We start from the raw sequence: 23,846 nt of genomic DNA on the forward strand, positions 1-23,846 counted from the left end.
ATACCCTCAAAACACATTTTTCTCAACCACAACCCTGCATTTACCATTCTTTATACTAGCCTTCCTTCTTGATTTCTAACACTGTCACTCGCAAGCACTACTTACCATGCTTAACTCTCCCTCTCTTTTTTTTCCTACTCCTTTTTTAAATATTGTTAAACTAAGATGAATTTATTTCATACTAATGCCTTTTTCTAATTTTTGTATTAAATATTTCTGTAAGTTTTGTAGTATGTTTTTCACTGTTTTTTTACTGTTTTTTTTTAACTGGAGCTTTTCTCCCCGGGCCTCCACTGAAAATGGATATGTATCCAGTTGGACTAGCCCGGTCAACAAATGTAAAATAAATAAATAAATAAAATAAAGTGAAAATGAGAGAAGGAAGGATGGATGCTATCTTAGAGTGTAAAGGAGACATAAAATATAAACCATACGATTATGGAAATGGTATGCAATTTTCTAGACAAAATGTATGAAAAAGATTAAATGGCTGGAAAGAAGAATGGAAAGTAAAAAATATCTTAAAAAGTAAAGATTCTTTTTTTTCTTTAAAAATGTAATAAAAATAGTAGAAACAGAGAAGCTGATAATAGACAGTAAGATTCATTCAGTGCCAGTATTGGATGGTATAAGCTATGAGGAAATGCATAAAGATGAAACCAAAGTTTTTTTTTTTTTAATATTGTATGAATGGATGAAGGAAGCTATAATAGAAGAAGATGTGTTGTGGAGTGATACATTTATATGGAAAAAGGATGAAACAAAAGATATAAAAACTGGAGGTATATAACACAAAGGAATACTAAATAACTGAATATAATCTATTTATGAAAAAAGCATAAAAATAATTCAAAAAGTATTGGGAGAGGTAGCAGAAGAAGGGATCTATGGTGTAAAAGAAAGAGATTTGAAAGAAGTGTTAATTATGATAAAAGTAGTAGTAGAGATGATACTCAAAGAAAATAAAGATGTAAGTACGCTACATAGCTAAATCCTTTGACAAAGTGAGCCGTAAAGCAACGTGCCAGATTTTAAAAGCATATGCTACAGAAGAAAACATTAATGTAATAATAATGTTATGAAAATGAATGGGTGAGAAAAGATAAGTATTAGCAGAGTAATAAAACAGGGATGCTTCTTTGTATTAGTAATGAATGCAGTAGTACAGAAATGTATGCGTGAAATGAGCTAGGCAAGTTGGGAAATGGAAAGAAATGCTATAGTACCAATATGTATAACATATGCAGATGGTCACATTCTAATAGCTAAAAACAAGGGCTGAATAAGGGAGAGTGTAAAATGATGAGTAAGTGATTTGGCGAGATATTTATTTATTTGATTCATTTATTGACATTTGATTACTGGGAAAGTCCTACTGTGTAGGTGCCCATTTTCAGAAGAGGCCTGGGGAGAAAGTTTCATAGTATAAAAAAAAAAACATTTTAAGAACAATATTTTTAGAATCTTCAAAAAAAAAAAAAACATCTACAGTTTAAATAAATATACCAAATTAGACATAATATAGAAATCTTGGTTAAGAATAGATATAACTTATATAACAATGCTTTATTATGTAGAGGAATTTAAGCCAATTTATAGAGAAATTAAAGGCACATTAGTACAATACAAACAAGAACTGCAATATGAAGTGAGAGAAAGAACAGGGTGAGGGTATATTTATAAAGACAGTCAGAGGACAGAAATTGGTTGAAGTAACAAAGTGAGTGAAAATGGAAGAGTGAGGATGTGTAATGTATGAATGAGTACTAGTTCACATTGAGGGGTGTAGTTTATCTTGAAGCTGAGCAAGAGTAAGACAGATTTTGGCTAGGAAGGACTAGAGGAAGGGTACTGACCTCATGGATACAGATAAGGAGTTCCAGATCTTAGTAATATAGTACAGACCATGTCCAGCAGATTTGATAGACTTGTGGACAGAGAGGAGTGTTTGAGATTTTGAGTGGTTCTGATCAAATGCACTACTCACTTTAGCTCATTTTCTGCAGTGGATTTAGCTGAACTTACTAATTTTACTGAATTTTCGAATGTGGGAAGGTGTTATGGTCATTCTATTCTGCTGAATCTTTTGGAATCTGGCTCATCATGTGAGTGGTTTGCAGGGCTGATGTCTGCAGGCCCATGTGGGGCCTAAATCACTAAACAAACTGGGGATTCTGCTGAAGATTCATCCTGACTGCTGTAGCTGTTTTGTCTCTTAAATAAACAACAAAAATCAAAGTAGAAAGAGATGTGACAAACCTAGGAAAAGGGACAACAGAGCTGGTATCAGCATCACATTAAGAAAAGCTCCAATCAGGCCTTAAATTTCTTCTATGTTGCTGGATAACATAAGCTCTCTGGTTAACAAAATGGATTTTATCAGGCTGGACATTAACACAAACAGTAAGATAAGAAACAGCTGTATTATTATATTCACAGAGACCTGGATAAATTCAAATATCAGTGACCAAGCTGTTGGAATAGACCAATTCTCTTTATTCAGAGCAGGCAGGTTACAAGCTCTCAGTGTCAAAACATAAGGTGGGGGAGTCTGCATATACCTCAAAAACAGCTGGTGTGAAAACAATGATGTCATTACTAGCTATTGCTCAGCTGACAATGAATAACTTACAATTAAATGCCATCCGTTCTACTTGCCGAGCGAGTTTTCAAATATCTTTATAACTGCAATTTGCACACCTCCAAGTGTAAATACTAATGAAGCACTCACCAGCCTATACCAGTTAGCCTGTCATCTGCAAAACAAGAACCCACAGTGTGTCAACATTTCAGCTGGGGATTTCAATCAGGCCAAATTGAAACCTGTGCTACCAAACTACCAACAGTATGCAAACTTCTCTACAAGAGGTGAAAACACACTGGATCAAGTGTACTCAAATATTAAGCAGGCATTCAAGACAGTCCCCCACCCCCATCTTGGAAGCTCAGATCACATTTCTATCCCACTTATCCCCACCTATAAACCAATGCTAGCAAGTGGAAAACCTTTCAGGAAGCAAATAAGGATCTGGCCTGAAAGTGATGTCTCAGCTCTGCAAGACTGCTTTAAATGCACTGACTGAAATCAGGCTGTCTCCACAAATCAATGTATTAATTTGAATGAGTACACTGAAACACTTGTGGGATGCATCACAAAATGTATTGAGGATGTCACTACCCTGAAGGATGTAGCCATCAGAGCCAACCAAAACCCTGGCTCACCAGTGAGGTATATGAATTACCACGAGCAAGTAATGCTGCCTTTAAGGCTGGAGATTGACAGCCTTTGAAAAAAAAACAAGCTAACTTGAACAAAGGTGTTAGAGTAGCCAAACAGGTCGATAGTCTAAAAATATAGAGACACCTCTCTGACCAGAAAGATCCCAGGCAGATGTGGAGAGGGATCCAAACCATCACAGACTATAAGCCACCATCCACGTGATGTGATGATAACCCAGACTTTTTAAACAAGCTAAACATCTACTTCAGCAGAGTTGAGGAATCGAATAGAGCATCATTAGAGAGACTACCCACAAATGAAGATGCCACATCTCTACGCCTCAGCCTGGAAGAAGTACACAAGAACTTACATAGGGTTCATCTGGGCAAAGCAGCTGGTCCAGATAGGATCCCAGGAAGCTACATAAAAACTGTGCTGATCAGATGCCACCAGTCTTCATAGACATTTTCAATATATTTCTCAGCCAGGAAAAAAGTGCCCAAATGCTTTAAGACCACTGACATCATCCCTCTGCCCAAGAAATCATCTCCAGCATCATTGATTGATTACCGGCCAATTGCACTTACCTCAGTAGTGATGAAGTGTTTTGAAAAAATGGTCAAGGATGATATAACATCCTGCCTGCCTGATACATTTGATCCTTTACAATTTGCATATAGGTGAAATCTTTTTTACTGCAGATACCATAGCCTTAACACTTCATCACACCTTGGACCACCTGGAAAATAAGAACTGTTATGTACACATGCTGTTCAAAGACTTCAGCTTGGTCTTCAACACGATTATTCCACAACAACTGCTGCCTAAGCTGAGTAAACTGGGCATAGAAAACACAATATGCAACTGGATCCTCAGCTTCCTAACTGAAAGGCCACAGATAGTTCGAGCTGGAAAGCATCAGTCAAACAGCATCACCCTAAACACTGGGGTCATACAAGGTTGTGTACTCAGTCCACTTCTTTTCACATAAGTAAAATAGATTATCAGTCTAATGAAACATGTATCAGGCAAATAGAATCATCAGATTTGCAGATGACATCACAGTAATCAGCCTTATCAAGAAGGAAGACAAGGGGGCCTACAAGGAAGAAGTAAAGCAACTTGTTCATTGGTGCACTGACGACATCTTAGCACTAAATGCTGAGAAAGCCAAGGAAATCATCATCAATTTTAGGAAGATGAAAAAGCCACACACCCCTATCATCATCAATGGTGCTGTAGTGGACAGAGAAAATAGCACCAAATTCATAGGGGTACATATCTTGCAAGACCTAAGTTGAGCACAAATACTTTCTACCTTTTAAAGAGATCCCAACAACATTTCCACTCCATTAGGAGACTTCATAGAGTTAACCTCCCCCCACAGGTCTTATGCACTTTCTATAGAGCCACTATTGAGAGTGTACTGACAAACAACATCATTCTCTGTTATGGAAATTGCTCTCAGTTTGATTGGAAGGCACTGGATAAGATTGTTAAACAGACCACAAAGATAATTGGCTCCAAACTTCAAACCCTACAGGACATATATTCAAACAGATACTATGGCAGAGTCGAAAAACTATTGAGGGATATACACCATCTAGCTCATGGACTGTTCAAACTCCTGTCAACAAGGAAGCACTACAGAAGCATTAGATGCAGCACATCCAGATTCCATAATAGCTTCTTCCCACATGCCATCAGACTGCTGAATAACAAACCCATAGCCTAGCGTGCCTCATGGGTAAAACATCTGTGTGCAATATGTCATTGTTGTTTACATAAACTCTCTGAATAGCTCACTTCATACACCTCTATCTGCGCTAGGAAAACTGTGAACTATAAGTTTATGGTATATATTGGTGGCGGGTAAGTTTACATGTGCGCTTCTCTTGTTTATTATGCTACTATTTTTTGCATATCCTTATATTTCTACTGAGTTTATTCCTGCTGTTGTATCTGTTGTGTTTCTGATGTAAATAGAGATTTCATATTTGTTTTACTTTATTTACTTTTTTGTATCTATTTTTTATTTAAATTTATTATAAATGTTTTATTAATTTAATCTATCTTCCTTCTGTCAAATGTCATTCATATGTTACAAGCCTGAGTATCAAAAATGTGTGCAGTGATACGCACTTTTTCCTCTATGTTGATCTGTATGACAATAAAGTTTACTTTGACTTTATTTTATTATAGCATTGTTCAAGTTTTGCTTTTCGTGATGGCTAGAGGATAGTAAGGATGGGGCTCCATAAAGTGCAGAGAGGAGAAGGTAAGTATTGGCAAGTGTGGTTTTAGTGGCATTGCTGAGAAGGTCTGGGTCTATAAAGCATTCCAAACTTTTGGTGACTTTTTTATGCAATTGTGTATATGCAGTTCAAAATTTAGATTATCATCCAATATCATCCATAATCATTTTTGAGATGTGACTGCAATGGTTGTATTATTAAGAGAGATGATTTTACATTTTGTTTTTCATGAGTGTAATATAAGGGAGGCCTGTTTGGATGTGTGGAGGGTGTTGGTGAGAATGTTAAAGAGGAGTGACCAATGACTAAGCCTTGTGGAGGTATGGAGAGAGGGTGTGAATGTAAATGTTAATGAAACCTCCCACCTCTTTGATATGTGCTATGAGATCTTTTATATCCACTTGAGGTATGACCAACTTAGGCAGATGAGGCTTTACTTTAGCATCTTATCTGAAGGACAGCACACTCAGAAGTGTGGCACCCAGTCTTATGTTGCACTCTAGTGTTACTGGGATAGTAATCCAACTAATTAGTGCAGGAATAGAACCCACAACCGCCTGTACCAAGGGCAAGCATGCTACCTGGTGAGCTACTGAGAATGCTAGTTGTTCTTGAAAGAGTCAATAGTCAATTCTCTAATACTTACTGGGTGGTATCTTAAAAGTGTGTGTAACACACATTTTTAAACCCCCATATCTTTTACCATGCTTTAGACAAAGAAATAAAAAACATAGCAAAACAAACAGAGCAATCACAAAACTACAACCCTGCATCTCCAGGAAAAAGTCACAAAATGCCACTACTAAATATTCTATTACAAGAAACAGTAAGAAGGTATTATTGACTATGTGGAAAAGCTATACTAACCTAATTCAAGCTACTAATATAACACAAAAGATTTTATAGAAAGTAACACCTAATGCTACTTACCTACCTATCTACCTAGCAAGAATGAAGTACTTATAATTATAGCAAAATTAATACTATACTACAAAGCTAGAGGAGGCATAATAAACAAGAATGCAATTTCTGGCAAAAAAGATATCCGAAAAGGATAAATGGCTAATGGAGCTCTTGGACCACTATCTGAAATGATGGTGGCAAATAAGATCTGAACACAGACAGTTAAAACAGGGAGTCATGGGTGCAGAAGGCAGAGCCCCTGGACTGGAGATTCTGATAGGGCTGGAGTTAGATCCAAGCCAGATCTGATAACTCACAGGCTGAGACAGACAAAAAGACATCATCAGATCAGATAATTTTGCACTCTGAATGCAGACTGTCCTAAGGGACTTAAGCGCACTTACACATTGCAGTTTTAGTTTCAATCAAAATGTCTCCACAATGGCTAGAAAAGCATTTATGATAGTCTAAGTGTAAACTGAATATCAGAATAATCCAAGGAAATAATTGTTCCACTGTATATGACACTGACTTGGTCAGTTATAAACTCAAATGCTGTTTTGTAAACAAGAGAAAACAATACGGGAGCTCATGCTATACTCAACATTCTACAGGACTCTGAAGGTTGAGCCGAGTCTGATCTTTGCTGTACTATTGGACCTATTTCTGTTTGAAAAACAAATTTAAGACATAGCTTGTACAAATAACATCAGGTCAGGGCACTTACTACTAAAATTAAATATAAGGAATGGGAAACAGAGAACTCATTCTGTGATACATGTCTACTCAGATTGTGGAACAAGCTAATATCCTGGTTAAGCAGTGCTTGTTTCTCTCTTCTTTTAAGAAATCAGCAGACTGTTTTATGTGTGATAAGAAATGCAGATGTGGATGTTAAATGAGATTCTAGAAGATCATTGGATCATAAGCTTAATACTCAAACCAATTAACTTATGCAACACACATTGATATAATGTAATAAATATGGAGACACTGTTATTGAGCTTCAAGTACTCTACCATTCAAAGTAGTTGATAAGTTTTCTTGTTTGAACTTACATTTAGGCACATCCATAGGATTTAGGCTACCTAGTAAATCCCTGACAAATAGGCCATCACCCTCTTCCTTGCTTAGCCAGTTGTTGCATGGGAAGTAAAAGCGGAGGTGAGGTCGGTTCAGGTCAGTCACCACTACCCGATCCAAAAACCAGCTTGGGTTTAGCCCGGTGTTATCATGTTCAATCCTATAAGGTACAGAAAAAAGGCAAATGTTACATGCATCCCCAACAAAAAAAGTCATAATTTAATTGCTCTGTGTAAATATAGCTCTCAACTGTCCAGATTTTTGCCTTATATTTTTAGTCTGTACCTCATAAAATGTGTGGGTTTCTGGCAAAACGCTGAGGATTGAAGTCACTAAATAATGACACCTGTTTGAGGTACAGACTTTATATTCTTGTTCTAGCAGCTTAAGAGCAATAATTAAAACCTGTCCCTATTTCGGGGCCTTTGGCCCCCCATACTTTTAGGCTTTTCCCAAATTTCTTGGCCTAGGAGATTGAGAGGTTTGTGTGCAAAGCAGGATATAATGAAATATTCACACTGTTTGTGTGTATGAATTTTTGTGCAGCTGTGTCTCATTGTGACTACTCAGCTGATTTCTCTTTTCTTTATAGAAAATCCACAATCCATCTACCTAATCATTAATTTTGCTTTTTCTAATATCTTAGTTGGGCTGCCTTTCTGCCTATCATATGGAGTCTTTAGCTGTCATACAATTTTCCAACATTACTTTTGCAAGGATTCCAGTTAATTAAACATATCTTGTATCAAAACTACTTTCTCATTTTAATCTTTACTTATACCCTTCAAGACTCAGGCCCTTTTATTCTATCTTCATATTGTCTTCATATTGGTATCTTATTTTCTTTTGTCACTTTTACATATGTGGCAGTTTACTTTATTTTATGTATTGTTTGTTGACTGGGTTAGTTCCAATAGGGTAGTGACCTCTTTTCAGGGAAGATCCAAGGTGGTATTTGTACTATTTGGGAAAATTTGGCCAGGGCATCATGGAACTTTCCCTACTCTTTTCCATAGGTGCCATAGGAAAGGTTCATAGGTTCATAGGTGTTTACTAGGTTAATGACCACTGACCACGAGGACCTTTTTAAGCCTAGCCATGCATCCCAAATCTCTGACAAGTTCTGATACCCTTAATAAGTGTAAGCATGGGCCTAGGAGATGAACCATTTACAGGTGACCTGTTTGCATCAGAGACACAGATGCCAAACCAGTGATGAATTTCCAGTTTCTCATCCAATTGTCCAAGTTGCACTTGAATTGGATTAGGGAGGAACTCTGCTTCACATGGATGGGGAGCCTGTACAATAGACGGTGTAGTCTCTAGGGTACATACCTATCTCTCCAGCAGGTAATATTTATATCACAGGCAAGCTTTAAGTCTTTAGAATGGGTAATTCTGGTACTGTTTCTTTGGTGGATATGCAGGAGGTCCATCAGAGTGGGGTCTGACAATGCCCTGTGTGCCAGGCATAGATCTCCTCTCAAAAGCCTGTATGAAACAGAATACAGGGAAAGGCCTTGAGGTGGTCTGCATAGGACATTTTACTTACACCCTGTATTCTTTTAGTGAGGAACCTCTGTGGGCATTCTAGTTGTTGGATATGCCTGTTAGGTACATACCAAATGGGGCATTGTACTCAATGATAGATCTGATGAATACCAAATACAGTGGAACAATGACTTTCAGAACCACCTGAACTAGCATCAACTCAGGCAGATGGGACCTTGCTTTAACTTCTCATCTAAAGGACACCCCACATCTGTGTAAGCATGCAGCAGAAATGCAATTTAAGCAAGTCTAAATATATGCCCTGGTCTTCTGAAAAGGGACCGGTCTCATACAAAACACCAGCAATGATGTATGCAGAACCAGCAAAGGAGAATCTGAAACACTCTGAACCACTGATAATAAGAAGGAATGCACATCAGTTTACGTAAACTACTTAAACTTGTGAAAACTGTCCCACCATACATAATTATGGACTTGATGTTCTGAAACACCTGGGTTCCACCCTGTTTTAATTCCTACCCTGATACGTTTGGGAATGTCGAAGTCTGTTTTTTTTTTTTGTATGTGGCCTTAGAAACAAAGGTTGACCCTGCCTGGAATAGATTTGTCATAATGAGAATAACAAAAGGTAACGGCCTTAGATAACCATAGTCTGTTTTGACACTGGTTGTCCCTTCTTCTTACCTTCACAAGAAATGAACAGCTGATCTGAAGATGTGAAAGATATACCTCTGTCAAGATAGTACCAGAGGTGTTTGTGAACATTCAAGGTGTGGAGAGTCTTTCCTCCCTCAGTTTTAGGCTCAGGAAAGAAAATGAGGAGATGCAGACCTCCCAACCATCCCGAATTACTCGGTTGTTACCAAGTTTTGGGGTCCAAATGAAGGGGTGCCACAATTCCCGAGTGGCACCCCTTCATTTCCGATTTCTTTGCTTTTGTTTTTTTATTTTTTTAATTTTCGTGCTGTCGGAGCTGATGTCATCACGTGCGCGATGACGTCAGTTCCATCAGCACTACCAGCCAGTCGGAATTGAGCTCCTTGAACGTCATCATTTCCGGCTGGCTGCAAGCAGTTGCTGCTGCCGAGAATTTGAAAAGCTGCTTTGCCGCCATTTTGAACAGAAACGCTTGCGAGAGGGACTTACATCAAGCTGCTTTCCTCCCATTCATTTTTAATCTGCACTCTGCTGCCTGCAAGAGGAAGAGACTTGCTGGGACTATGCTGCCAAATGGTAAAATCTGTTGCCTGCCCGAGCTGCTTTGTGGCTTTGCTTTGCTGCTGTTCGTGCTGGACTTAGGTAAGTCCTAAAATTAGAAAATGTTTTCAGATGTTCTAAGCTAGCAGTACCATAATTTAAAAAGTGTCCATAATTTGGGTCATTTTCCCTAATTATATTTTCTTTATCCTTAAATCTGTAGCTCAGAATTGAGACTGTTACTACTTGTGTTCACTAATGTATTCTTTATTTATGTTATAATTTTGTTAGCTAGGTTAGTCCCACTAGGGCAACAACCTCTTTTTCAGGATTGACCTGAGATGGTCCTCATACTAACTAGGGAGATTTAGTCAGAGAACATGGGGGAAGTTGACTTATTCTTTTTTAGATAAGTGGTGTGGGATCTTTTACAATCACTTGAACTGCCACCAGCTCAGGCAGTGGAGCTGCCAAAAAGTACAGTTGTGTACACCTACCATAAGTGTAGATGTTCGAGTGTCTTCACTGTTGCAGTCATGACTGTAGGGTTCTCCCCTGCCGGCAGGCAGTCCTCGGTCGGCCATAATCCCAAAGTCTGGGTCCGGCGTCGACTGTTCAACCATGCTCCCTGACGTCAGAGCGCCAGGAGTACAAAGCCGACAGCCGACGCCATCTTCTCCAGTTTTTCTTGCCCCAGATGTCAGGAGTCCCAAAATGAAAAAGGTCCCATATCCTTTGCAAATACACCTCAGAAGAATGGTGAAAAAAGGAACTACACAAAAGTAAAAATAAGAGGGGACAGGAGGGAGGGAAACCCAGACTGCAACAGTGAAAACACTCGAACAGCTACATTTATGGTAAGGGTACACAACTGTACTATGTTCATCGTGTTTCACTGTTGCAGTCATGACTGTAGGGTAGAATCCCAAAGCTGAAAGAAAGGGAGGAGGTCATAAAGAAGAAGGGGCAGCTAAAAGGCCCTGCAAGACTGCAGAGGCAAAGCCTGCCCTAGACTTAGAGTAGAGAGGTAGATTGTAGTGCTTAGAAAAAGTATGCACTGAACTCCAAGTTGCAGCTTCCAAAATGTCTTTGGTAGGAACTCACCTGAGGAAGGCCGCAGAAGTGGCAGCAGCTCTGGTGGAATGAGTCCGTATACTCCCTGGGATTTGCTTTCCATGGTGTGAATAACAAAATCTGATTCCATGAGCAATCCATTTAGAAATGGTCTGTTTTGAAATTACTTTACCTTGGGAACTTGAAGCATAAGAACAAACAATTGTTCTGATTTTTTGATGTCCTTGGTTCTGTCCAGGTAAAAACATAGTTGTCTGTGTAGATCCAAGGAATGTAAGATCCTTTCCCCTTTATTTTGAGGAGTGAGGAAAAAAGTTGGCAAGTGGATAGTCTGATTTAAAGCCACTTTGGAAACCACCTTAGGCATGAAGGTAGGATTAGTCCTCAAAGATACCCTGTCTTGATGAAAAATAATATAAGGTTCCACAGCCATAAGAGCTTGTAACTCTGAAACTCTCCTGGCAGAGGTTAGGGCTAACAGGATAGCTGTCTTCCAAGATAAAAACTTGATGTCAGAAGAGGCAGCAGGCTCAAAAGGAAGCAAGGTAAGTTTTTCCAAAACATAGTTGAGATCCCAAGCAGGAATGGGAGGAGATCTAGGAGGTCTTAAGTTCTTAGCTCCTCTGAGAAACTGTCTCATGAACTGGTGGGAAAAGATGGGAGGGTCTGTATTATAATGAGCAGAGATAGCAGAGGCATGTATTTTAATGGAAGAGAAAGAGAGACCCTTATGTAAGAGATCTGTTAAGTAAAGTAAAATTAAAGGAATGTTAGGAAGAAGAGGATCAGAATCCTGACCCTGCATCCAGGAACAAAATCTTTTCCATTTTCCTGCATAAGATTTTCTAGTGCTAGGACGTCTGGCTTCTAAAATGACATCCATAACCTGCTTGGGTAGGAAAGAAGAAATCACAGGCCCTGGATTAACCAGGCCACCTGGCTGAGAGTTCTGACATGAGAGTGTAGAACCTGACCCTGATGTTGGGACAGAAGGTTCGGAGACTGAGGTAAAACCCAAGGGGGCTCTAGACATAGGTTTTTTAGAGTTGGATACCAAAACTGTCGAAGCCAATTTGGGGCCAGCAAGATTATCATCTTGGGCTTGTCCTGTTTTATCTTTAATAAGACCCGTGGAAGAAGAGGAAGAGGCGGAAAGGCATATCCCGAGAGGTTCCTCCAACTGAATGACAGGGCATCCACTTTACAAGCTTCTTTGTGGAAAGTCCTGGTGCAAAATTTCTGTAGTTGATAATTGAGATGGGATGCAAAGAGGTCTATGTGAGGACATCCCCAAACTGCTGTTATCATCCTGAATATTTTGGTGTCCAGCATCCACTCGTGTGGATCCAAAAGGTTTCTGCTCAGACTGTCTGCCAGGAAGTTTTGATTCCCTGGTAGAAACTGAGCTTGAAGATCCAGATTGCAAGCTAGAGCTGTGTTCCATAGATCCATGGCTAGTCTGCAAAGGGGGTAGGAATGAGATCCCCCTTGCTTGTTTACGTACCACATAACTGTGGTGTTGCCTGTCCGTATTAGTAGTTGTCCTGGTTGTAGAAGATTCCTGAAGGCCATTAGAGCTTTCTGAACAGCTAACATTTCCTTTAAATTGATATTCAGGTGCTTCTGATCCTTTGTCCAAAGGCCCTGCAGACAGTTGCCCTGAAAATGAGCTCCCCAGGCATAATCTGAGGCGTCCGTGGTTAGAATCTGAGTGGCAGGAGGCAGACAAAAGGGTTTCTCTTTGTTTAGGGCACATGCCCTGGACCACCAAAGGAATTCCTTTTGGAGACAAGGCAGGACAGTTATCTGTATGTCTAAACTGTGGCAATGCTGAGACCATACACTTTTTAGGTACCACTGTATTTTCCTCATGTGTAGTCTTGCATATGGTACGAGAAGGATGCAGGAGGCCATGTAACCCAAAGCCTGCAGGAATCTCCTTGCAGATAGTTGAGTTAAAGTTGCCAAGGTTTTGAAAGTTGAAGCCAGCTGTAATTGTTTTTCGGATGTCAGAAATGCCATCTGGGTAGTGGTGTTTAGAAGAGCACCCAGAAAAGTTATCTGTTGAGATGATGTCAAATATGACTTTTTTATGTTTACAGAGAATCCCAGGAACTTGAGGAGGTTCTGTACAAATTCCATATGCTGGAGTAAGACATCCTTGCTGTCTGCCTGAATTAGACAATCATCCAGATAAGGGTAAATTTGAATTCCCTTGAGTCTGCAGTAAGCTACTACTGGAGCCAGGCATTTGGTGAAGACCCTGGGCGCAGTAGACAATCCAAAGGGCAGTGCAGAGAATTGAAAGTGCCTCGATCCGGCCTTGAACCTGAGGTATTTTCTGCGTTTCTGCCTGATGGGAATGTGTAAATATGCCTCCTTTAAATCCAAAGTTACCATCCATGCATCTTTGGACAGCATTAGAAGTAGCTGCTGTAGAGTAAGCATCTTGAATTTTGGAATCTCTAGAAAGGTGTTCAAGACTGACAGATCCAGAATGGGTCTCCATGAGTTTTGCTTCCTGGGGACTAGAAAGAGCCTTGAGTAAAAACCTTGTCCCATCTCTGAAAGTGGAACCAGTTCTATGGCTTTCATAGCCAAAAGAGCTTCCACCTGGTTTAAGGCCTCCATCCATTGATGTTTTGGAAGGTCTGGCCATCTGCTTGGCCTTGGCAGGGTATGAAAATGGAATTTGTAACCTCTTAAAACCACATCCAAAACCCACTTGTCTTGGGTTATATGAGTCCAATTTTGATAAAAAAGAGAGAGTTTTCCTCCGAGAGGGGCTTCCAGGCAAGAAATTCCTGTAGCCCAACAGAGGGAGTCATTGAGTTTGTTTCCTATGAGGTTGTGACCTGTCCTCTCCTCCCCTAGGGGTGGAAGCAGTCCACTGTCTTGGTCGATAAGAAGCTTGTGTTTGAGGCCTTCCTCTGGAGCATCTATATCTACCCCTCTGAGGCCTGTCTGAAGTGGGAAAGGACCAATTTTTTGAAGGCCAATTCCTGCTAAATCTAGGTGGCTGTACTTGTAAGAAATCTTTAATTGTTTGCATGGATTTCGCCTTATCCTCCATCTTTTTAATCACCTCTTCAGCTTTTGATCCAAACAAAACATTATGCTGAACAGGAGCATCCAATAATTTAGCCTTTACTTGTTCAGGCAAATTTTGTTCCTTTAGCCATGCATGCCTACTAATGACTGTGCTGGAGGCAGCAGCCCTACAGGAAGCCTCCAAGGCATCAAATCCACAGTGTAAACCATGCTTCCCAACTTGTTCAGTGGCATGCAATAAGTCATGTAATTCCTTATCATCTGCACAGGCAGAAATGGAAGTAAGCTTTTGTTTTAAAACAGACAAGAGAAATTGCTGGTATTTCAGCATATGAAACTGACAGTTTAAAGCCCTAATGGACAAAGTAGCAGAAGTGCACACTTTTTTACCCCATCTTTCTAAGGATCTGGAATCCTTTTCAGTGGGAATGGGATTTTTGGCAGAAGCGGCCTTAACTCCCTTAGGACCCTGAGAAATGGTTTCAGGGTCAGCAGAAGGGTTCTTGTATAAAAACTGTTGGGAATCAGGAACCCTGTAATATCTATCAGGCTTAACAGGAGCAGGAGGAAAAGTGTCAGGGGTTAAGTTAGCCTCTGAAAAGGCATCATCCACAATATCCAAAACAGGAGGAATAGCCAGAGGTCTACGTTGGGGAAGAAGAAGAAAATCCCTCAGTCTTTTCTTAGATTCCGAATACTCCTGTCCTTCCCAGTTGAAATGTTCCCTCATTTCATGCAAAGTTTCCCCAAAAGAGAAATCCTCAGGGGGAGAAGCTGAAGGAATGGATTCCTCAGCATCAGAATCCTCATAAGGAGGGAAAGAATATTCCTGGTCAGAAGAAGAAACTGAAGAAACAGAAGCCTGATCAGAGGAATCATAATAAACATCCTGCCTTGGCCTTTTATCTGGAGGGGGATGTGAACCCCTAATCATAGTAAGTAAATCCTGCGCCATCTTGAGTAACTGTTTCTGTGACTTGGGAGCCGGTTCAGAAGAGGCCTGTGTTGCAGTCTTTGATTTAGAAGGAGTCTTTGCCTTTGTCTTTGGCTTTGCCTTTATTAGAAGCTGAGTAGGCCTGAAAACCCCTTCGGAAGCTGGTACCTGCACAGCGGCTTCAGACCCATCTGAAGGAGCATTGTCCGAAGGTCCTGCAATAGAAATATTTAAAGGCCTGGTTGGCTCCTCATGAGAGTCCGTTTCGGCCGTCGGTTCTGAAATGGCCGAGGACAGGGGCTGCAAAAGCGCCTCACTGACGACGGCCGAACCCGAAGCTGGCTCCGCTTGTGTGCTATCATCAGATTTGGACCTCGGAGGCCTGTCTTTATCCTTGCGACGTTTGTGAACTCTGGTAGCCGGAACCGTATCCGACGACATTTTGTAGTTAAAGCACCTACCGAAGTAATGAAAAGCAAAATCGTACCTTCGCTTAATTGTACGTTGATTGAATCTAGCACAAAACCGACAACTAGCTACGTCGTGGTCAGGGCCTAAGCAAGGAATACAGTAAGAATGAAAATCCTTATGAGGATATGCAGATGACTCCACACTAATATGCTCATCTACCTCTCAATCTGAACTATATTCTCTTACTCAAGATGTCTTCAACACTGTAGAAACATGGTTTACCAAATGCTGTTTCCTTCTCAATGCTAAAAAAACAAAACTCCTCCTCTTTACACCCACCATTAGGTCTTCCCCATTAGACTTTTCAATCTCTTCAAATAATGGAACTGTTATTCTCCCTGATACTACCACTAAACTTCTTGGTATAACCATTGATAATAATCTCTCATTTGATTACCATATAAACAACACCATTAAAACAGTAAACAGAAAAATAGGCTCCTTATACAGAATAAAACCCTTTTTAACCTCAGCAGCCAGAGCCAAAATTGCCCACTCTCATCTAATCTCAACCCTCCTGTATGCTTCACCTATATTTACCAACCTTAAGAAAACCAACTTTAACAAATTAGCAACCTCCTATAATAATATCGCCAGATTTGCTACTGGCAAGCCCTTCAGAACCCATCACTGTACTAATCTTAGACAACTAAATTGGCTCGAATTCCAAAACCATCTGATTATCCCCCAACTCACAATTGCCCACAAGTTATTTTACCAGCCCAATAACACCCCCATACTCTCAAAACTTATAGTCCCATATAATAATCTGAACTCCCTACGTTCTTCTAGCAAACCTCTTGCCAGTTTAACAAAGTCTAATAATACAGCTGGTGACTCTCTATTTACCAACACAGCAGGAAAACACTTGAACCTACTACCCACTGAACTAACTCTAACTACATCCTTACCACTCTTTAAACAAAACCTTAGAAAATACCTTCAAATGCACTGGCTATGCCCTTGTAGTAACCCTGACTAACCATCTTCTTCACCCCTCTTTCTTCCTCTTCTTGCCATACTTCCAAACCTTTACATGCTTTTGACTTGTAAATTAGACTGACCCTATTTAAACTCTAATAATCTTAGCTTTTAAATACTACTACCTCATATGATCTACTGTATATAACTCTTACTATTCGGTTTTGAGCTGTCTTAAGCTATATTCTGCTCACTGTACTGTTTCACAAGTGTTTTTATCTATGGTACATACTCTTACTGTATTATATTCTGATCTAGCTCTCTTAAACTTTACTCTGTTTATTGGAACTTTTCTCAAGTGTTTTTATCCCAAGAATGTAAATCTACCTGTTTTTATTTTTATTTTGTTTTGTATTCCTTTTTCACCGTGTAACAATATTTTATACTTTGTATATCTGTGTGGAGCTTTTCTCCCCGGGCCTCTACTGAAAATGGAAATATATCCAGCTAGACTAGCCCGGTCAACAAATGTAAAATAAAATAAAATAAATAAAAAATAAAATAAAGGTATTTGCTTCCCACATGAAATACAATTATTAACTTTTTCTGACATCAGAGTGGAGCAAGAAAAAAGTTTCCCCAACGGAGTACTTAGCTTTGAGTGGAGAAGAAAATCTTCGGACTGAAGTTTATCAGAAAAAATCGTCAGAAGTCAGCCGACCGGCACTTGTGAACTGCTATCACCGCACGACAAGAAAGACTGGAGAAGATGGCGTCGGCTGTCGGCTTTGTACTCCTGGCGCTCTGACGTCAGGGACCATGGTCGAACAGCTGACGCCGGACCCAGACTTTGGGATTCTGGATGACCGAGGACTGCCTGCCGGCAGAGGAGAACCCTACAATCATGACTGCAACAGTGAAATACGATTAACATCTAGGATTTTGCTGTCTGTGAAGAGTGTGGTTAGGGCTGATATAACTCCCGAAGTGCAACCAATATTTTATAACTGGAGTTTTAATGTGGAAAGCCTAGTAAACTCTGAGATGCATTTCAGGTGCATGATTTAAAATATACTTTTAAAATTTGTATTAGATATCAACAGTAAAGCAAAAAATGTTGGAATGTTTTGAAGTATAGAGGTATAAAAGAGCTTTACCTAGTAGTAAGAAAATGGGAAATGCACCTTGATCACAAGAAGTCTAATCTTTAGTCAGTATCTTTAGTAGAACTCTCATTAGTTCATGTTACATTATTTAAAACTGATTTTTCTGCTTCTAAGGCTAACAATGTAGTAAGACATATAACATTTGTGATACAAAAAAGCAGGAAGTAATGTTTTAATTTGTTATAAGTAGTGGTAATGGGTAACCTGTTATGTTCTATGCCACAAACACTGAAAGTGCTACTGTCAGCAATGTGAAAGCTGAAAGATATGCTTTATATAATGTAGTTCCTGTGAAGTGTGATAAAAACTACATCTAGGATAATTGAGCCTGAGTTAGCTCTGTGCCACTGTGTTACAACCAACCTAGTAAAATGTGATAAATATTTGAAATGCTCAGACAGGGAATGTGAAGGCTTTATGAATGAAAATGCAGATTTATATACAGGAAGTCCAACATTACCATTTCTTAAAATATTCCCTTTTCTCAATGGCATGGCAGTCTTGGAGGTGTGTGTGTGCATGTGTGTGTGTGCCTGTGTGAAAATGCCCCGATGAAATACACCTGGCGGCTAAAGGTATTTAGGCTCAAACCCTGTACCATTGGTACAGGGTAAAAAGAGCCTAAAGTCCCTCACCACCACCATTTCTCAGCTTTGCCACATTTTTTTTTGTGCTAAGAGTTGAGAGCTATGGTGACAACAGAATTTCTATTCCCCTATTATTGGCTTTGTTGTTTGTCCAGGTTTTATGGTGAGTGAGAACTTAGTCAGTTGTATTTACTATTCCCCCATTATTGGCTCAGTCTTCCTATTGTTTAAACTGCTGATTTAGCATAGTGGTATGTTGCACTGACTGTAGTGTATAGTGTTCTGGGTTCAAGACTTGCCAGTAACATGCATGGTGATAACACAACATTTTATTCTAGCAACTTTCCAGAATTATACAAGCAATGTTTAAAATGTGTCCCTGGTTTTTGACCTTTTGCCTCCCCCAAAAAAGAAAAACTAAAATTAAAAATAAGTGCAAGAAGCTGTGCAAGATGCCTGTGGCTTACACTGCTGTCATTCTGTTTATAGTTTGGGTGTGGAAGTAGACTTTTATGATAGAAATGTTCTGAATTGGGCAGTTTTGTAATTATTGGTTCATGCATTTTCTTTCATTTCCTACAGTACAGCCTACTGGAAAAATGTTCATTCAAACAATAAATTTAAAATTTGGTCTGTCTAACAAGTGTGCTGTTTTATACAAGGAATATAACTTAATAAAGTCAGGTGTATCAAAGAAAAGAACACGTGTATGTTTCTTGTTTTGTGTGCAAGGGGCCAATGATTTGAAAACAGCCCAACGGTAATCTTTATCCACCACTGGCCAGATGCATTTTCTTTGGATGTGGTGCAGGTTTTAATGCTGTTTCAATGAATGTGAGTTTCAAGGGCAGAGAAGTTTTAATGCAAAGTCTATTTTCATTGTGAGACAGTATTGCTTTGTTTATCAGATGTCTGTTAGTGTTTGTGCATTGATGTGCCTCAAAATATAAAAATAAAATCCAAATAATCATTGTAGAAGTAAAGCAGTATGCACACATTAGTGTTTATGGTAAATGGGGCGAAATAGCCAGGTAATGGGACATTGGAATGGCTGCAGGGGGACTCTGGTGCCATATTTTGGTTGTCTGTTCTTCAGTTTGCATTCGAAAGTTGGTATCCCACAATTCCATTGGAGTGGATGGAGTTGTGTAATTATGTATGCAAATTAGATGTTAATCAGTGTACAGATTTGTACCTATTTTCCATGGCCCTTGTCCAGATTTTTGATGTTTCCAGGTTGAGAGGTATGAGGAGATGAATACTTTGGCTTAAAGTAAACTTGGATACTTCTTTAGGCATAAAATAATGATTCTTTCTGAATGAAACCTTGTCTCTATGGAAAATAGGGTTGACTCACCGTAACAGCCTGCAACTTGGATAACCTTCTTACAGAGGTTAGAGCATTCAGTAAAACTTTTTCATGTTAAGAACCTCAAGTCAGCCAGACAAAATTAAGATCTCAAGGGGGGGGGGGGGCATCAGTTTTCTCGGATGCCTCTTATGAAAAACCCTTTTCAAAACATTTTGGACTGAGACTGCATTGACAGAGGAGGCTCCATGGGCAGACATGCTAAGATGACCTATAAATTAATGTTGATAGAGGAATAAGAAAGGCAACAGGATAATCATTCGCACAAATATTTCATAACAAGAGAAAAGCTAATCCTGAATGGGTGACACTTATGCTGCTGCAATCAACTACAAAACCTTTTTCATTTACTAATATATGATTTTCTAGTAGCAGACTACTGCAGCATGCCCTCAGTAAACAGGTGCCTAAAAGTAATTAAGACCCTATCATCCAGGCAGTCAACTGAAGATGACTGATGCCTGGGTGTATCAAACACCCCTGTGCTTGTGTGAGTAGACTCAGTATGTGAGGAACCTTGTGTTCATTGTTTTGGTCATTTCTAAAAGAAGGGAGAACCACGGTTGCCTGGGCCAGAAGGGAGTCACCGCAATGATCCTTAAGGATTCCCTCTGAATCTTCAGATGTTCCCTGGATATTAGTGGAAAGGGCAGAAAAGAATACAGGGAAATTTCTGTCCAAAGAAAAGAAAAGACATCTGTCTTTCAGCCGTTCTTGCATGGAGTCCTGAAACAGAATCTTTCCATCTGATTGTTCAAAGAGGAGAAAAAGATATATACTTGAGGAACTCCCCACAGACGGATTAAATCTTGGAAGACACCCCCCAATCTTGTTTTTATTTGTGAGCATATATCCTGGTCCTGCTCAGCTTGTCTGTCAAACAGTTTTGCTCTGATGGAATGTAGGATGTCTGTAGAGTGAGATTGTGCTGTGAAGTTATATCCCAAGATAACATGGCTAGTCTGCAAAGGGTGTATGACCCGGTCCCCCCTTGCTTGTTGATGAACCACATAACTATGGTATTGTCTGTATTCGCTTGAAGAGATCCCAGGGGCCAAAGATGGTTCACAGAGTTGAGTGTCATGATCAGGGCAAGCATCTTCTTGATATTTACCTGCTTGTATCTGTCCTTGGTGTGTCACAGCTCCTGCACTTTTATTCCCCCTGAATCTGCTCCCCAAGTAAAGTCCAAAGATTCTGTGGTGACTGACTGCTTTGGATTGGGATGGGAGAAGGAGGAACCTGGATTTAAGGATATCTGTAGTCTCCACCAAAGGATTTCTCTTCTGAAAAACCCCAGCATTGAGACTTGAAAAGATAAAGTGTGTTGATGCTGGAACAAAGAGATTTCAAATAGCACTGTATCTGTCTGATGTGGAGTCTTGCCAGAGATACCATGAAAATCACAGGTGCCATAAGACCCCAAATCCTTTCCCACACAATGATGGACATCTTGAGTGAAAAACCTTAGAAATAGATTGAAATAAAGAACTACTACTGTTGAAGAAAAGCTCTTTGAACTGAGGTATCTAGTTGACATCCCAGGAATACAATCCTGTATAAGGGAGTAAAAAACGACTTTTGAAAGTTCTCTTGGAATCCCGGTTTGTGTAAGAGATCTCTCACCCAGGAGAGAGATTCCTGATACTTTGAAAAAGACTCTGCAAAGATATGCAAGTCATCTAAATATGAAAAAAAATGTGGATACCCTGTAGCCTGCAATGATCTGTAAATGGAGCTAGACACTTTGTGATAGTCCAAAGGGTAAGGGAGAGAAATGATAATGTGATTCAGACACACAAAGCCTTAAGAAATATCTGAAGTCTGGATGAATAGGGTATGATAATAAGCATCTTTTAAGTCTAGTGCTGCCAGGAAACTTGAAACAGTTAGAAGAGGTAACAAGTTGTGAAGTGGCATTGTTTTGAATTTGGGCACTGTCACAAACAGGCTTAGGAAATAATGACGCTGAACTGATCTCCAACCATTGTCTTTCTTTCACACAAGGAACATACTTGAATAAAAACACTTCACTATCTGGGAAGAAGGAACTGCTTTTATCTCTCCTTGGGATAACACACGATGAAGAACAAGTGGAAACAAAAGAGTCTGATCTGGAGAATGAAGAATGACCCACCTGGAAAGGAGGACTTTCCTCGCACTGTCATCTGTAACCTTGATGAATGATTTTCAGAACCCATTTTTCTAAAACAATCTGTTGACCAACAGAAAAATAGAGATTCAGATTTTCTGGAAGAAAAAAGGAGTCAGGGTAGGTGCGTCATTCAGACTTGTTGGACTGTCCATGGTTTTGGTTGGTTTGAGACTTCTTTTTGTTACCCCTTGCCATTTCTTCTCAAATGTCTGTTTACCTGAATTTTAATTAGACTGTTTATTCTGTTTTTTTTGCCAAAATTGGATGATTTGATAGAAAATCCCATGGACAATTTGGAAAAAGAGGGCTAAAAAATCTTAGACATTCTCCGGATCATCTTGCCCCTTTCATCACACCTTTTAATAACCTCAACAGCAGAGGCCAAACATTACATCTCTATCAAAGGGAGAATTTAAAATCTCATTTTTAACATCACCTGGGAGGTTCTGAGAATGCAGCCATGCCAACCTCATTAAAACAGTTCCAGTGGCCACACCCCTGGAAGAAGTATCAACAGAGTCATGCACACACTGCAAACAATGAGTAGTCACCTGTGCAATAGAAAAAAACTTAGTTATTTAAAGCAGATTTTTCCTCACAATAAGAAATTGCAGTTATAACATTCTCATACTTTTAGAATTTGTCAGAACAAACTTTAACATATAAGCCTGAGAATTAAAAATTCAGAAAATCAAAGTTGCAGAAGTATGGACTACATATCAATAAGTTTGTCTTCCTTATCAGAAACAGTATGATTGAAATGAACTAAGGGCTTAGCAGTAGTGGGATCAACTAAAGCTACAGCTGCTAGATCAGGGTTGGGATGAGTGTATAAAAATGTAAAAGACTGAGGAATTTTATACATCCTATCTGCCTTTTAGGATCAGCTGGCTGACTGTCAGGAAAACTGCAGGGAGTAACACGCACATCCTCAAAAGCAGACAGGGGGAATGGGTGTGGGTTCTGGAAAATCCTTCTCTAAGAACTCGTAGTATTTTCTGAAAGAGTGAGATACCTCAGTGTCCTCCAGTGAAAACACTGACACATTCTTGCAATAGTCTCAGAGAAAAATAAGCTCCCACAGGGAAAATCAAACATGATCTCTCCTCTGAGTCTGAATCAGAAATCTGTGGAGAAAAAACTGTACCCATCCCTGCATCTTCCTGTTCTGATTCAGAATCTTGAATTTCTTCAGGAAAAGAGGAATCCCTATTTCTTTTACCAGAAACTACTATACAAGTAGGATCGATAACCTAAATTAAATTCTGAAATTGACCCAGTAAATTACTCCTATCCAAAGAAATGTGAGGGGGAGTAGATACATGCTTTTCGGCCCCAAAACTTGGACCGAACCACAAAAGGAGGGGGAGTATCAATATTCATCAAAGATACCCACACCTCCAGGTTGGTGGCACAGCACGAAGCATCAGAGACTATCCATGTGCAACTAACAGTGGGTAAAACTGCCTTCCAGTTTATAGCCTGCTACAGACCACCCTCCCAAACCCAGGAAACCCACTTGTCCTTCCTGAGAACACTGGAAAATATGAAGGTCTCTCCAAACACCATTATATTGGGCGACTTCAACTACCCAAACATAGACTGGGAGCATTAATCTAGCTCCAACACCCTAGCCCAAAGGTTCCTAGAATTTATAAACTTAAATGCTATGGAACAACTTGTTACCACTCCCACAAGAGGGGAAAATATACTGGACCTGATCATCACTAACATGGGGGCTCTATGCTCCAGACCAAAAGTGTATCCCTCACTGGTAAGATGAGACCATAAACTAATCTCACTGGATATTCACATCCCGACCCCACCCCCTGCCCAGAAAACCACAGCGAAAAACTTCTTGAAAGCAAATTTCACACTCCTCAAAACTGAGGTGGAATCCTTCAAAGCCCCCGGGCCTGTGAAAAATACGGCCCAGACCACAGAATCC

At 39.7% G+C, this 23,846-nt stretch overlaps 1 protein-coding gene across 3 annotated transcripts in view; it reads right to left on the reverse strand.

The window, feature by feature from the left end:
* LOXHD1 (lipoxygenase homology PLAT domains 1) overlaps positions 1 to 23,846 on the reverse strand; it is a 2,432,812-nt gene that overhangs the window by 1,870,488 nt on the left and 538,478 nt on the right. For all 3 annotated transcript variants that reach the window (XM_044082024.1, XM_044082018.1, XM_044082011.1), the window contains one exon: positions 7,437 to 7,621. In XM_044082024.1, coding sequence (XP_043937959.1) covers positions 7,437 to 7,621 — 185 coding nt within the window. The remainder of the gene's footprint in view (positions 1 to 7,436; positions 7,622 to 23,846) is intronic.

This window comes from Protopterus annectens, chromosome 1.part1 (genome assembly GCF_019279795.1).
Source record: "Protopterus annectens isolate FY-2018-M chromosome 1.part1, PAN1.0, whole genome shotgun sequence".
In the NCBI taxonomy this organism is placed as follows: Eukaryota; Metazoa; Chordata; order Ceratodontiformes; family Protopteridae; genus Protopterus; species Protopterus annectens.